The sequence below is a fragment of the Phalacrocorax aristotelis genome, chromosome Z, assembly GCF_949628215.1.
Source record: "Phalacrocorax aristotelis chromosome Z, bGulAri2.1, whole genome shotgun sequence".
Lineage (NCBI taxonomy): Eukaryota > Metazoa > Chordata > Aves > Suliformes > Phalacrocoracidae > Phalacrocorax > Phalacrocorax aristotelis.
The window spans coordinates 13,451,688-13,467,468 of NC_134311.1; the positions used below are offsets into that span (position 1 = coordinate 13,451,688).

Consider the following 15,781-nt stretch of genomic DNA (forward strand, 5'->3'; position numbering starts at 1 on the left):
TCTTAATTAGGGCAAAGATTCCAGGAAAAGTTCTTTAAACTTCAATATCAGAAGGGAACATCATAACCAACAATGGATTTGTACTGTTAAGCTAACTCATTAGAGGTAAGCAAAAAAACGGAAGAAAGCTCAACATCTCCATCTGGAATTAAATGCGCTACAGCTTAAAACAGCTAAGTTCTAAAATAAATTCTGAAAGCATTTTGGAAGAGTAAAGGAAGAATCTTGTGCATTTTATGAACCTCAGCTGCCCTTTTTAAGCTACATTTTGGAAAAGTATCAGGGAAACAAGTTGTAGACTTACTGATATTCAGAAAAAGGAATAGCAAACAAGTAACAACACACAAAAGAAAATGGTTTAATCTGAGAGGAACAATTCAGAACTTTTACTGAACCAGAAAAAAACATGTCCAGGCATTTGTAACACCTAAATATGACATACGATTTCATGTGTTTCTTGTTTAAGAACACTTAAATGGAAGTGTCTAAATAAAGAAATATTACCTTGCAATAGGTACAATGCTAATACAGTAGAATTAAAAGAGTAAGAATATGAAAGCAATATTTAGAAACCTTTAACTACAGGACAAGCTGGACTGATGGGCCGAGGTCAGCTGTAAGAGGTTCAACAAGGTCAAATGCCAGGTCCTGCACTTGGGTCACAACAACCCCAGGCAACGCTACAGGCTTGGGGAAGAGTGGCTGGAGAGCTGCCCAGCAGAGAAGGACCTGGGGCTGTTGTTTGACAGCCGGCTGAACGCAAGCCAGCAGGCGGCCAAGAAGGCCAGCAGCACCCTGGCTTGTATCAAGAATAGTGTGGCCAGCAGGAGCAGGGCAGCGATTGTGCCCCTGTAATTGGCACTAGTAAGGCCACACCTTGAACACTGTGTTCAGTTTTGGGCCCCTCAGGACAAGAAGGACATTGTGCTGGAGTGAGTCCAGAGAAGAGCAGTGGAGCTGGTGAAGGGTCTGGGAACAGGTCTTATGAGGAGCGGCTGAGGGAGCTGAAGTTGTTTAGTCTGGAATGAGGAGGCCGAGGGGAGACCCTATTGCTAGAGCTACCTGAAAGGAGGTTGTAGCGAAGTGGGTGTTGGTCTCTTCTCCCAAGTTACTAGTGATAGGACGAGAGCAAATGGCTTCAGGTTGCACCAGGGGAGTTTAGGTTGGATATTAGGAAAAATTTCTTCACTGAAAGGGTTGTCAAGCATTGGAACAGGCTGCCCAGAGAGGTGGTGAAGTCACCGTCGTCCCTGGAGGTGCTAAAAAAAGTATAGGCATGACACCTCAGGGCATGTTTTAGGAGGCCTGGTGGTGTTGGGTTGGCAGTTGGACTTGATGATCCTAGAGGTCTTTTCCAACCTTAACAATTCTATGAATCTATAACTAAAATAGATCACTAAACTAAGGCTATTTTCAAGAGTTAAAAGGACATAGCTAGTAAAAATTTTATTTTCAAATTCTCTATATTTATCTCATGCCAAACCAGTTCTGAGGCTTATTAAAACAAATAGTCAGAAAAGACTGGGGTATCTGTAGCTCTTTGACCATCCCACCAAATCATCCAACTGACATGGTAACTATATTGAATGGCAGATTCCCACTAGTCAGCGTGGGACAGATTCCCACTAGTTCAGATTTGTTATGTAACTTACCAGTCAAAAGCAGAAACAAAATCACTGCATCAGAAGTCTAAAAGCCCTGATCAAAGGGAAATTTTCCCCTACATATACACGTAGGCAAGCATATTAAATAAGACATTATCTTTAGCATAACAGCAATTCTGAAAGCATCTCAAATCCCTACAAAATTGGTTCCTCTCTCAGTAGACTCTTTTTTTAAATAGTTCACAGATAATATTCCTTTAAATACCAAATTCTGTTCAATCTCACATCAACTGAACAACTACCAGACATTCAAGACAGGGTAGACAAGGGAGAATATTAAGGAAGTGCCCCATGTCAAAAGCAGCCAAGTACATGCTAACATGTATTTCAAATAAGAATTCTGGTGTTTGGGTAATTTCTTTAATTACTGTTTTTTCAGAGAATCCATGTCAGAACACTCAGAGCAGTACTATTTTGATAAATATCTTCAAATATCTTTCCATTGAAGGCACCTCATCCCCATCACAAGCAACAGATATCCAAGACCAGTAACAGAAAAGTTATATTCCATTCTTTTTCAGAAAGGGGGAGGTTTTAGAAACATGAACACTTGACGATCCCCTGTATCAAAAGCTCCCATTGGAAACAGAAATAAATTACTTCAACAGAAGTAGTCTTTTTTTTGCTATAATAGCTTCTCAATCTTTGCACTTCGCGGGCATGGATTCATTGCACAACATCAACACCAGAGTTGCTCAAAGTAAATTGGAGGGATGATGAAAGAGCATACACAGTTGACAGAGTCTGTGGCTTATTGAAGGTTATTGATTTATTATTCCTTAGCTTGAAGTACACATTTCCACAATCAATGAGTGGATGATAAACAACTCAAATATCTCAAACACTGTAAGAGAGGTATGCAATGTAAGCAATGTGTATGTTACTGAGTAACACACAGATGGCTCTACAGGTAGGGTTTTTTAAGTTACCTTCACATCGAAAGGCAGGTGACTCTAGTGACTTTCTGCACACAGTGCAAAACTTTCTTTTGTAATGTCCTGGAGGCCCAAAACAGTGTGCAACTGGAACCTGCCAATGAAGAATGCGTAAGACATCATAAGCCACAACTTTCAAAGTGCCAGTTACAATTCACAGGAACTGCTTCATCATGCAAGACAGGACAGTATATACAAAATAAACTTAACTAAGCCTGAGAACAAATATACAGGCAAATAATCCTTTAAAAAAAATAATAATTATATATTTGAAATACTACTCTCTCTAAAAAAAATCTTTTTTTCAGTTCTTGAGTTTTAGTATGTAATGTATATATTTTTAAGTGCTGGTCAGCTTCTTGATGATTCACAGTCCCACGAATCCAAAGGTTTCCTTTGGGTCCAGTACCATGCGACTTACCTGGAATCACAGTTCCTCTCCTAAAGTATTCTTAATTGAATCAAGGACGATTAAAAAGTAATAGTTGCACATGTACACAAAATACCTTAAAGACACACTTCAAGGCAATTTTTAAAAGCTCAGTGCTGCCACAGTCCAGTACTCCCCACATGCCTTTCTCCTCTTTTCCAAAGCCAGCCCACCCAACTGGCTGATCAGGACAAAGGTATTGGTTTTCCCCCTGGCCCACCAAAGCTTCGAAGCCTGGATGGCACAGAGATCCAACCCCTAAAGTACATCCATACTGAGGTTCCTGTTGACTGTAGGTGGAAGATGATACATTTTAATATCCTCAGTACAGTCAAGAGCTGTACCAACGGTTTTAACAAATATAGTTCTAGTATACTCTTCACTTATCCTAAAAAGGTAGCGGTATTTTTCTTGTTTAGTGATTAATAATGAAGACTAGAAGTGATGGTATCAAAAGAACAACAGAAAAAAAGGTGAAAAATGAAGAATAAGAAACATATTTCAGCTTTCTATTTGTTCTAGAGATCACTCCTTACACAAAATGCACAGCTTTGTTAAACTGACATTCACGTTAGAAGGAAGAAACAAAATTGCATCTTTAAAATTCTAGAACCCAAATTACTTCCATAAGAATTTGCTGTGATGTAGGTATTTAGCATTATGCATCTCACATGCCCTTCCTGATATGATAAACGTATCAGATTTATCTTCTGGTTCTTGAGTCACCAAAACCAAATAAAATTCTAGTACAGGCTGACAAGTGGTTATTTACATGTGAAATGAAATTAATCATTCCCAGTAAAAAGTTGGAAATAATGGCTTAAGATAAATGTAGTCAAAGACAGCTTCTTTTCCTTCCAGATATATTACTGAACAATCCTTCAGAGTTAATGAGAAGGATTTGAATTTTTCTCCTTGCGTATTAGGGATTTCCTAGGAACCACTAGCAGCAAATCTGACACATACTGGGAACACAGAATTTTATGACCCAGAAAGTTGCTTCCAGTGATAAAGATCTAGTTCTCACCAGTGTTTCTGCCTCTTGAGAGTGTGGGGACAGCTACACTAAACAATCCCGTACTTCAAACATGCACAATGAAGTAAGCAAGATAAAGTTCTGACACATGTAGCACAAGGAGAAAGGAACATTGCTGGAAGTTTAAGAAAAATCGCCAACCCCAAATGCAAAGCATGTGGTTCCTCCAGTTCTCTTAAGAATTTATCTTTGGGAAGTAAAGGACAATGAAGAGAGGTACAAAATATGCTTGTTATCAGACATGCACAAGACCATGCACAGCAGTTGACCAGTCAAGCAGAGTCACCAGCTCACTGCTCCAGCAGACTGTGTTGTCTAGAGGAATCCTTGGTCCCCGACTGACCACGAAACTGCCTGTCCAGATTCCAGTCTCACCACCTCACTTGGCTGCCAGCCAGCCTATTGAAAGGATTTCACATCAGTATCTCCAACACGATATATTACAAAACATCCTTGCCTCCCAAAGCTTCAAATTTTTACTTTATGTACGAGTTCGGGATTTAAAAATACAGACAAATCATGTTTTGGGGTCTGTCTCCTACTCCCGTCAACCCAAACAGAAATTTCATTATCTGCAGCCCTCCAGCTCTAACTGACACAAAGTTCATGGTTGTCTTGGTTGCTTTTTTTTTTTTTTTTTTTTTTAACTCAGAATACTATAGCCTTATAATGCATGTTTGTAAAAAGAATATAGATCCTTGGGGAAAAAAAATCCTGGAGATCCTGGAGAACTTTAATAAAACTATCTCAGATTAAATTCAAGGCTCATAATCCCTGCCCACTTTTCTTGCACTTTCATGTTACTTCTTCAGGGGAAAGGGAAAACCAAACTTCCCCGTACAGTAACATACAAGTTACCTGGCTCAGCTATTCTGAAGGTAAAGTGCTAGAGCTGTTTTCTTGCTCTAGCCACTCCAAAAATAAAAGAAGTCGTCCAATACCCAGCTTGGTGGGAGAAGGCCACTTGTCCAAAATTCATCCTACACATCCTACAAAATGAGTTCAAGTGCAGAAAGAGATAATGAGAACAGCTACGAGAGCATAATCTCAGCCAGACACAGCAATTGCGAGGAATACTGAAAAGTCCTGGTGGGATTTTTTCAGGAAAGCTTTTCTGCTCATCCCAACCTGTCTTCAGTCACCTTCAAGTCATTTGCCTGCCCTACTCCTGCCACAGTCCCAGGCACAGCAGAGCCAGCCATCCCCAAAGTAGCAGTATTCCCCTTGAGATCAGATGCAAACAAGACCTTCTTTAAGTCTGGAGAGGTGAATAACCTGCTTTGGACACCCGGCATGAGCATCCAATCCCCTCAACAACCCATGTTTGAAACAGAGAACTTTCCTCCCCCCGGCCACAAATCCAGCTATTTTATCTTATACCTGGCATAAAAATGCAGGCTTTTCGTTACTGTCACAGAAAGGTTCTGCTGAAGAAAAGGGATACTCTGCAGATCAAAGGATTGAAGCAGAGTTTTGTGAAAAACAGTGTTTATTTTGGGAAAGACTGTGAGAAAGCACTTTGACAGGAGTCAAACTTATTAAGGGTCTGACTGTACTTATCTAGAAGACTCAAGAGGAGGAGACCAAGTCTAAATTCTGCAGTTTTTCAGACCCTGGTGACAATCCTCTGAAGTCTCAAGTCACTGCCACAAAGAAAGGAACAACTTGCTGATTGAAATGTTGGGTGGAAAAAAAGAAAAAACTCTGTTACTTCAATTTCTTCCTTTCTGAAACAAGCCAAAGAAATTCTATTATGAGCGGTCTTTGTAACTTGCTTTAGAAGCAACAGGTTTAGCACCATTGCAGAGCCTGGTGGGAAACAGGATGGGAGTGAGGTGGAAAAAGAGAAAAGGTAAAAGAGCAAGTACAACATAATGAAGTCATCAATCACATCATGTTTCTCCTGGCAGCTCCCAACATTTCTTCTGTTGGTGAAAGAGTTCCAAGCACCCAATATATTAAAAAAAAAAAAAAGCTAAACTCAGACTGGGAAATCCAGCAAGGCAGCATGTCAGCTTATGAAATATTGCATATTATTCTTTAATTTATATCCACCTGTATAAGTACAACAAAGTACAGATACATAAGGTGGCCTACAGAGAGAAAGTTAATAATTGATGAGACTTGAAAACCACTTTTCCAATATAACTACTTAAATTACTTTATGCAAAATCAATTTCTACAGAAAAATACAGGGAATTTCTGCTAGTAATACCATTAAATGACATCTGAGTGCCCTTACAGTATTGATCAGAAGCCCATCACCAGAAAGTATAGTGGTTAACACTCCAGCATAAGCTCCAGGATGACTTTGCACTCATCTGCAAGATACTCCTAGTTCCTATTTTGTTTCTTGCCATCTGTTAAGAAATCCAAAGCATTATAGAATATAACACATTTCTGTAAAAGTTCATATCAGCCTATAATAAAATTGGACCCTACAGAAACCTAGAACAGATTCTAACCCCTTCAGTGCCACCTGTGCAAGCGTGCAGCAGTTCTGCACCATACAGAAAGAACAGCAACAAACCGCTCTTAATATTCAAACTTTGGAATAAAAAGAAAGGATAGAATTGCTTTCTTTTGGTATTGCCTTTTAAATTATTTCCTCATCCTGAAATTCTACAGGGTATCAAGCAGGTGGCCAACAGCAGATCACGAATTTAAGTGCACATCCACTGAGGTGGAATCACTACCTCTTACCTGTCTGCAACCTTCCAGATACCTCAGGAGGAAACGTACAGCTCCAGGAAGGCCTATTCCTCACCCAGCTGCAGCTGCTTTACTACCAACTAAGGCAGAATAAAGTTTTTAGCCTGAACCCTGAGCCAAAGACTTCTAGACTTAAAGGCGAACAAGAGAAATACAGACACACCAAATGCCAGAGTGACAGCTGCTGTCTTGGGCAGTCTTAAAATAGAAGAACCTACTAAAAACTTTTCCTAGGCCTGCATCTAAATATATTTTTGCCCACCCATCTCTTTCCCCATCATATCAGAGACACACTCTTGGCAGGACTTTGTAAAACACACCTGAGAGACTGGGAAAGAGGGGCTGCAGGACCTACAGTAGCGTGGGGCTGATCAGCTTCCATGTAGGAAAGGGTACACAGAAATCAGGATACAAGCACTCTCACAACAGCCTCCAAATGTTGAGCAAAATGAATTTAACTTAAGGTCACTAGTTTTCAGTTAAAAAACACTGTGCCATTTTAAGGATAAGCACAACCACCTTGGAAGCAACCATCTTCATGAAATGCCCACAAAGGTAGTCACACAGGGTCTTTCACAAAGACTGCTTTCAACATAAGGCAAAAAAATTGCTGATGCCAATTAAAATGGTGTTTCTAAAACAAGAACACCTTCTACAGATTCTAATGTTTCCAGTACAAAAGTACTTCCTTATCTATTGCTCCTAAGATTCACTCTGACACAAAAAACCTTTGCTCTAGAGACAAAAACCCTTGCCCTAGGACTCACATCAGAGTCACCCCATGATTATTCCGTGCAGGTTAAGTGCCTAGACCACACCCTCTCTGAGAGAAGCTAACAACTTCTTGATTCATCTTTTCCCAGTATTGACATCTTTTCAATTCCTTACTTATTACTCAGTAATCACAAAGAGCCCTTTTATTTGCTTGAAACCTCTCTGCTTTAGCAGCAAACGATTTCTGCAACTTAAATGCACTCTATTTCTACTTTTTCCTTTTACGGACAATGCCTGTCAGTTAGTCATCAGTTGTGTCCCAACTGACATTCTTCCTACGAGCACTTGATTTATCAGTTGGTGTTAAAAAGCTATTTTAAGTACACATTCCATACAGAAGTTCTGAACTCAGATAAGAATACAAAGTTAAATGGTGTCTCAACATATCATAGGACAGGAGGGACAAGAAAATAAAATACTTAATTATGAACATTTTAACTGGGGCTAATGCAAGGGATTAACACACACATCCATATGTGACCTCACCATATCCAGGAATATTTTCCTCCATCATACAGATCTCTAACAGGACATCAGGCCTTATCTATATCTCTCAACGACTCTTTGTGATGGCAACTATACAGTGAATTCCATACCATTTCAAATCCATTTCAAATCAATATGATACTTCTACTAGAAAATGAGGCTTGTATAAGAGCTTCCCATTGCAATTAAGAGTTGCTTGGACTAGCATTTTTTGTACTGGAAAGAGAAAAAGGATATGCAAAAGACAGTCACTCCTTGCTTTTATTGCTACAGAGGAAATCAATGTCAATTTTCTTTTATCAAGATAAAGGTTAATAATTAAAAGAAACCCTATACCCCGTACCAATTCTGAACCTGAAGAGTCATTGATACAGCTACAGGGCTTGTCTGGGAGTTTGCAGGCTACCAGGCAGATTGCATCAAGTTTCAAGAGAGCTTAAAAAGCTCTCGAGTTCATGAACTAGGGGTTGCTAGCCCTTCCCTTTATCCTCATGGTTAAAGGGACTATGACTTTGGGGAGGAAAAGGCAGAAACCTTGGTGCAGTGGCATGACTACCAGCAAGCAGTTTTACACCTCATTTGGCTTCTAAATTATGCCATGTGACTGCTACACTCCAAGCCTCTGCCTTGCTGAAACAATGCAGGTACAGGGCAAGTGTTGAAGAACCAGACACAGACCTTCTCAGTGAAGATGGTCAGGGTTATCCAGCAAGTGCCCAGGTAAAACCATATAATCACAGAATAGTTTAGATTAGAAGGGACCTTTAAAGGTCACCTAGTCCAACCCCCTGCAATAAGCAGGGACATCTTCAACTAGATCAGGTTGGTCAGAGCCCCATCCAACCTGACCTTGAATGTTTCCAGGGGTAGGGCATCTACCACATTTCTGGGCAACCTGTGCCAGCGTTTCACCACCCGCATTGTAAAAAATGTCTTCCTTATAGCTAGTCTGAATCTACTCTCTTTTAGTTTAAATCCATTACCCTTTGTCCTATTGCAACAGGCCCTGCTAAAAAGATCAGCTTGGACTTCAACTTGTTAGGACACAAATTGAAAAAAAAACCTTCACACCAGCAAAGCCTCTTTATAACAGAAAAATTAAAGGGGAAGAAGGGAGAGAAGAAAGAACTTTCCCAAATTTCTTTCTATAATACATAATATAAAAAAGGAAAAATATTAAGCATATAAAGCGTGTATTTTGTGAACTCGAGTTCATGTTACAGATCTAACTCAACCACCATCATCAAAAACATACAGCTACAGGGGCAGCATAAGAAGTCCCTTGATTGATGCATGCCAAATATACAGTAATTTGAAGATGAGATGTAACAATAACATGACAACCAGCTTACTCACAAACATTGTATTTCAGCCTGTCTTCTATGACAGTCTCCTGGGAAAAGCAGTAAAAGTTCAGCAAGCATTCATCACTGCAGCAATTTTTAAGCCGTGTTGATATAAAATCTCCACACCTGCAACTACCACCAAGGAATGATTTTCCAGAATCGGATTTTGATTTTTCCCTTATACTCTCCAGAACTCCCACCCATTCCAACCACATCAAATTCTCCTTCCCAGCTTGCCAAACTCTCTCCCATTTGTTAAAACATCTGAGCCATTTGCAACAACATCCCTTAAAAGCTAATTCTCTGAGGCACTCACACAAAAATCCATCAGACATTTCTGACAGCTGAATGAGGCTGGAGGAGTTGTTATTCCAAGGCAAGTGAAGCAATAACCGAACCTTGATGGTCTGTTGTCTCACACTTTGTTGGAGCTTCCCATCACTTCTTGGGCAGGGAACAAAGGTAGGGAGAGAAAGTAAACAAAAAAGAGGTTGTGTCCTGTACAGAAGTCTTTCAGAGTCCTTCAGCTGCAGAAAAATGAGATGTTGCTGCTGTGTATACAAAGTATGAAGCCTCCAATACAGAATAGATTATCAGAAGCAGGGGTTAGGGGGACTTACCCTAACCTGGGTATCCTTTTTCCCCTCTCTTCTACTTCCAGTTTGTGAGGAACTGACCCAAATAACGACCTGCACACAGCTGAATCCAGAAGCCAGAGGGAGAGACTCTGGTCAGAACGCAAGGGCAACACCTGTTTGCCTGAGGAGAGACCTCTGCGAGCTCCACAACCTTCCCATTCACCATCACAACCCGTGAAAGCAGCAGCTACCCATGTTCCGAACTACAAAGCCAAGTTTTCTTTTTAGCACAGAAACTTCAGGGGAAGCTGATGACCTAAAGCAGCATTTTTCCACCCTAGACAACCTGGCTTTAAGAACAAAAGCACACAAGAAAGTTTCACGAGCAGCCTATCAACCCTTCTTGAGGTGGAAATGTTTAGAAACCATTACAGAGTAATGGTTTACCTCAGAGTAGGCAAATACTTATGGGAGTGTAGGGAAGAGAGGGTTTGAATTTGGAAAAATTGCTGAGATCTTACCAATGAAACGACTCATACCCTCTGCAAACCATAAAAACACAAAAGTGTTCAGAAAGCTGATCCATGAAGTCTTGTTTTGAAACATCATGATCTAGATCCAGTCTGGAATACTAAATGCAGGTGATAATGGTTATCAATAGCGCAAAATATATTCCTAGGGCAGCCTTAAGAGTGAACTCATCAACAGTTCTGTGGCTGGATGCAGACATGGCATGCTTGTGACTCTGTGGGCCTTTACTTGACCCTGGGAAGGAAACCCTACTCTCAGGAATAAAAGTTTCCATGAAAGATCTGCTGAAAAATTATTCTCTGACAGTTTGACTTAGTATTGAATGAGACATACTTATGAGCTTTAAGAATGGCTATCTTCTCTAGAGGAAAACCAAGGGATTGAAAAAAAAATCTCATTTCTGTAATACGCTGAATATTGGCATACTAGACAGACTATCAGAAAAAAAAATTACCCCAGTGTTCCCTCCTACATTGGATCTTTTCATAAATAAATAATAAATAACCTGAAAGGAGGGCAGGAAGGTTAAGAAAATAAACTTTCTACACGTCCTACACGATTATAATTTGGGTTTTGCTCTTTTTTTTTTTTTTAAACAAATGCCAAGTTCAATATTTACTTTGACTGAGCCTGCATGCAAAAATGACATCTCCCATATGGCAGACTTCACTTGCACAGAAGACCAGGATTAATGCAACTTGGATTACCACGTCAAGGAGGACAAGACAGTCCGGAAAGAATAGCACAATCCAGTGTTTTCAAAACGCAGTTGTTATAGCTCAACACGGATAAGTCAGAAGACTCTTTGAGTCTAAATACAGCAACACTGAACCGCAAACAGCTCTGTGGGCTGATAACAACACTCAGATAAAACAAATTCTACTACACAGCAAGGACAGTTAGGTTTTATTTGTAAACAATAAACAATTAAATAAAACTCACATGTTGTGGCAGTTAGAGAATGGAGACTAGCAAAAGCAGAAATGAACTTCACTGACATCCACGACTGATGCAAATGGAAACTTAGTAAGTTTAAATGAAGGATTTTTACCATGCGAAAGCAAAGGAACAAATACTGTTTTGAACAGCTAATTAAGGTTAGAGCAAATTCACAAAAGAAGCAGTCACAAATGTTTACAACTCTTGACACACTGAATTAAAGGAATGTTTCCCGGTTGGATTTGTACCATCCCCCCAAAGGCCCTTGCAAAGATACCTATATCATCTGGCTCATTGTTCCTTCTCCCATGCTACAATGACTGATCACCAGCCTTCTGGAAGAGTAGTAGATGCTAATTCTTAGTAATAGCGTTTCTCACTCTCTACATATCCCCTTACTGTGGGTCCTAAGACTCAGAGCAGTATTTCCTGCCATTTCACTGGCAACATTCAGTGTACCATACACCTTTCTGCCACCTAAGTTATATCTCTCAAGATGAAACGTATGTGGTGAAGAGGAAGCGTGTAGCAAAGTCTAACAGCATTATCATCTAGACAAAGCAAATTTAAGAAGAATGAGTGTCTAATTTCTCTCTATCCAATTGCTGTAACTTGAGTTGCATATTGTTTTAAGCTTTCCCATCTCACCCCTACACGGGTTTCCACTACATTAAGGAACTTATAAAGCTTTTTAGGATACAACGAAATGAATCAGCCACCCTTCACAGGTTCCCAGGTCTACACAGTGTGTTCACATAAATGTGTTTTTAATCAGCTAGGTTTGTAATGCACATGATTCCGATTTTACAGCCATGCCTTGTTTGACTTTTGCATATGGCTCCTTAAGGTATCTGTAGTGTTTTACTACTCCTCTAGTAAGTTACTCATCTCCTTCTTCCCTATTTTATCTTTTCTGTCATCCTTTCCCAAGTGGGTAAGACACTTAATTTTCTCCTCAATTTAGCTTATTAATACCTTAGTTGCATCCCATTATCTTCTTTAAAGTTGATTCATTTTTCACACCCTTTAAAAGCAATCTCTTAAGCATGAAGTTTTGTGGGAGAAAAAGTCACAGGGCATCTGAAAGTAAGTAGTTTATTACCAAAATAAAAAAATGTGAATTATAACCATCAATTGAAGTCCTGTCCTCTGATTTTTTGCTTTTGAAATTCTATGCTCTTAATGTAGTGACTTTATTCTCTGGACACAATAAACAAGCAAATTTTTAAGCTGCAGCAATCAACAGAAACCAAACACAGCCCCTTCTCTGGGCAGTGAAGCTTTAGCATTTTCCCGGTAAGATATAATTGCTGTAAAAAATTCGGTGGTGTACAGAGTTATTCTTTAGTATGACACACAGTATGGTTTTCTGAGAGCACTGGTATCAGTCACCCCATTCCATTACTGGAAGGCTTCCAGGTAATGACACACAAGTATGAACATCTAGTAATATTTAAAGAATGCGACTAACTGCTCTTCTAAGACAGACTACCTACAGCTTCCATAGCAGGGGCTTTTCAAAGGAAATGTAACTTTGCCTTTGAGCACTATAAAAACCTCAGTGATTAACAACACAATTGATTTAAGCATCATGATATTAACAAGCCACCACTGTACTACATCATGTTCATTAGTGATAAATCTGTGTTATTCTCCCAAGAAAGAGATAAGGTAGCATGTGCTTACCCTTACAAGGCTGGGAGCAATACAGGAGCATGGTATCTTGACATTCTTGAGGCACTTCTCATGAGACATGAAGTTGCAAACTGTGGAAGTAAAATAAGAACCATGAGCAAGTCTTCACAAACAAGCGACTTGATGGAAAACAAAGTAACAAATAATCAATCATACTGAGTCAAATACAATTACGAGCACATCTTTTTAATCACATTTGCTCTCCCCTTGGTTTGAGATCATGCATGACTGTCACACTTCTTGCAGTGTGTGAGCTCCAGCTGGTTTTGTTACCTAGATGTTGGCAATGGAAAAGGTAGAAGAGTTTATCCCAGTGCATCACAGGCCTACAGCAAGTCATGCCCTCCCACACTCTCTCTCCATAAGCTCCAAAATGAGTTCTTAAATTTCAAAAGAGATTTTAAACAGTCTAAAGTACAAAACAGCTCTTTCATGTAGGCAAAGCAGATGGACATGCTTGAAAGTGAATTATTTTACAACCTAGTGCATGTGGCAGAAATAAATGAGAAAAAACTCAGTATTGTTACACACAGAGTGTAATGGATGAAAGAAAATTAAAGGTCACCAGTTGCATACATCTTCAAATGTCAAGAGCAACTAATTACATCTTTTACTGTGGAATCAACAGGTTTAGAATTCCACTCAAGCTCCACAAAGCATGCATTCAAGCAAGACAGCATTTGAGTAAATCATTTCTCATGGGGGTGATATTTTCCACAGCTTCTTACTATGGATTTACATGATGGTAAGCTGTGCAAAGAAAATAAAGGATTCTTCATTTCATTCCCACCACCTCACGTTAATTAGGAACTAATAAGCCATGCAGCTATGGCTTCAGAGTCCTCCTTTCAGAAGTACTCTCCACCGGTTCAACTGTGAAGCCTTACACAGGTGCTCAGGCCCTGACCTCTCGCATGGAAGAGTGGACCTCTCCCAGTCCCTGGGCAGAAGATTACTTGCCAGTGGCAACTTTTGCTGTACACAGCAGGCTTTCACACATCCCTGCTTTTCGGAAGCACACTGTACCACTTCCTAAGTTTCTCCAGCAACTGAAAAAGAATGCCATGTGCTTCAAGCTTACCATTTGCAGCCCATTACCATTACTGATTTTATGTGCTAGTGCCATCTAAAGCAGATAATTTTCCTCTCCTCTTCCTTCTCCAGCTCACTGACTTCTGATTCAACAACACAGCTTCTCCCATGCCAATTCAAGCATTAAACTCCAGGTCCAACCCTCTATGCAGCTTACTGTCTGTCCATGCAAAGTAACCTTTCCTTTTGGTGGCACAAAAAGGACGACCACTTTCAGATTGGCTCTCAGCTTAATGTGAGCAGTAGGCAGACATTTGTTTTTCATTAGTCTGCAAGTCAGAAAGAGAAGCAGCACTGCAAATCAGTACTGTGTATGAACATCTTATTCATCGTCCGTGGCTGAACACAAGAGTTATTACTGCACTGATGAAAGAAAGTGGAAACAGAGCAGATCCAAACCTTCTGTGGGGTGCTATGAAGTGTTATGTACATCTTTAAGGTTAACAGCATTCCTGACTAAAAGGGGCAGATAAGGGGTGGAAACAGGCAACAAAGGGATGATAAAGCAGATTCTCAGAGTTGAAGATGCAGATGCCCACCACATCTGGAGGTGGTCACTATGGAGGAAGGAGCACACAGTCCATCAGCACAAAGGAGACCAAAGAGAACAAAGTGATTGTCCAGGCATCTCCTGCTCCAGAAAACAGGTACAACCCTGCACACAGAACCAGTCAATTCTTATGTATGTTATCACAATGTGGATGTAGATAGACATAACCTACCCTCTCCTCAGGTCTCTGCAACATTCCTACTGATGCTTTTAGGAGGGTCTGGTGGTTGCTGTGAGAGCAGGTCTGCAGAGGCTGCAGGAGAAAAGCCACCTGCCTACTACCAGCTAGTCTGAAATTTACCACATATGCCCTGCCACTGCTAGAAGACATTTGCCCCAGGAATTTGTTTAGGCAGCCTCTTCTCTGTCTTGCAGGTGGTGCCCGAAGCTCAACTGAACCTGGTTAGTGAGGAGGTCTGACCTCTGCAGGCATCAGCATGGTGACAATGGTTCCCACAGCTCCAAGCCATAGAAGGCAACAATATGAAGCTTCAAATGTAAACAGGCAGCTGTCAGGAACTTCATAAAGGGTTGAGAGCTAATCAAGGAGAAAGCATCAGTGATTGATGAAATTCAGTGAAATTGCACTGTTTTCCCTCAGTTTTTTTGGTTCAGAAGCAGGCAGCCTAGAAAGCTCTCCAACATACACTTGCAAGGAAACAGGAAACATCTCTCTCCAGCCCTCCCTAGGAAGGCAGGAGATAAAAGCTGGGCATCACTAGACCTCATGAGCTTTGTAACACTTCCTGGCAAAGCAAGGGCTATTTACACCCTCCAATACACCACACTTTTCTATATAGCCCTTTTACTCTCTGTCCTCAAGACAGACTTCAAAGCAGATCCCAAAAGTGGGAAAAATAAAAATGTGGATTATGTTCTATACAGACTCTAGCAATGAATCAGTGTCCCATGCAAACGATGGTGAGAATCACTTATGAAATACCAAATCTAGCACACAGTCTTCTCCCACTTTTGAAAAGACCACCCAGTCCCAAGCAAAATCCTAGGTGTTG

At 40.3% G+C, this 15,781-nt stretch overlaps 1 protein-coding gene across 1 annotated transcript in view; it reads right to left on the bottom strand.

Annotated features, from left to right (window-relative positions):
* The window catches only part of DGKQ (diacylglycerol kinase theta), a 96,047-nt gene that overhangs the window by 58,216 nt on the left and 22,050 nt on the right, over positions 1-15,781 (bottom strand). Inside the window, exons 2-3 of the mRNA XM_075078487.1 lie at positions 13,118-13,197; positions 2,594-2,693 (exon numbers count right to left, since the gene is read on the bottom strand). Of these exons, the coding sequence (XP_074934588.1) occupies positions 2,594-2,693; positions 13,118-13,197 (180 nt within the window). The remainder of the gene's footprint in view (positions 1-2,593; positions 2,694-13,117; positions 13,198-15,781) is intronic.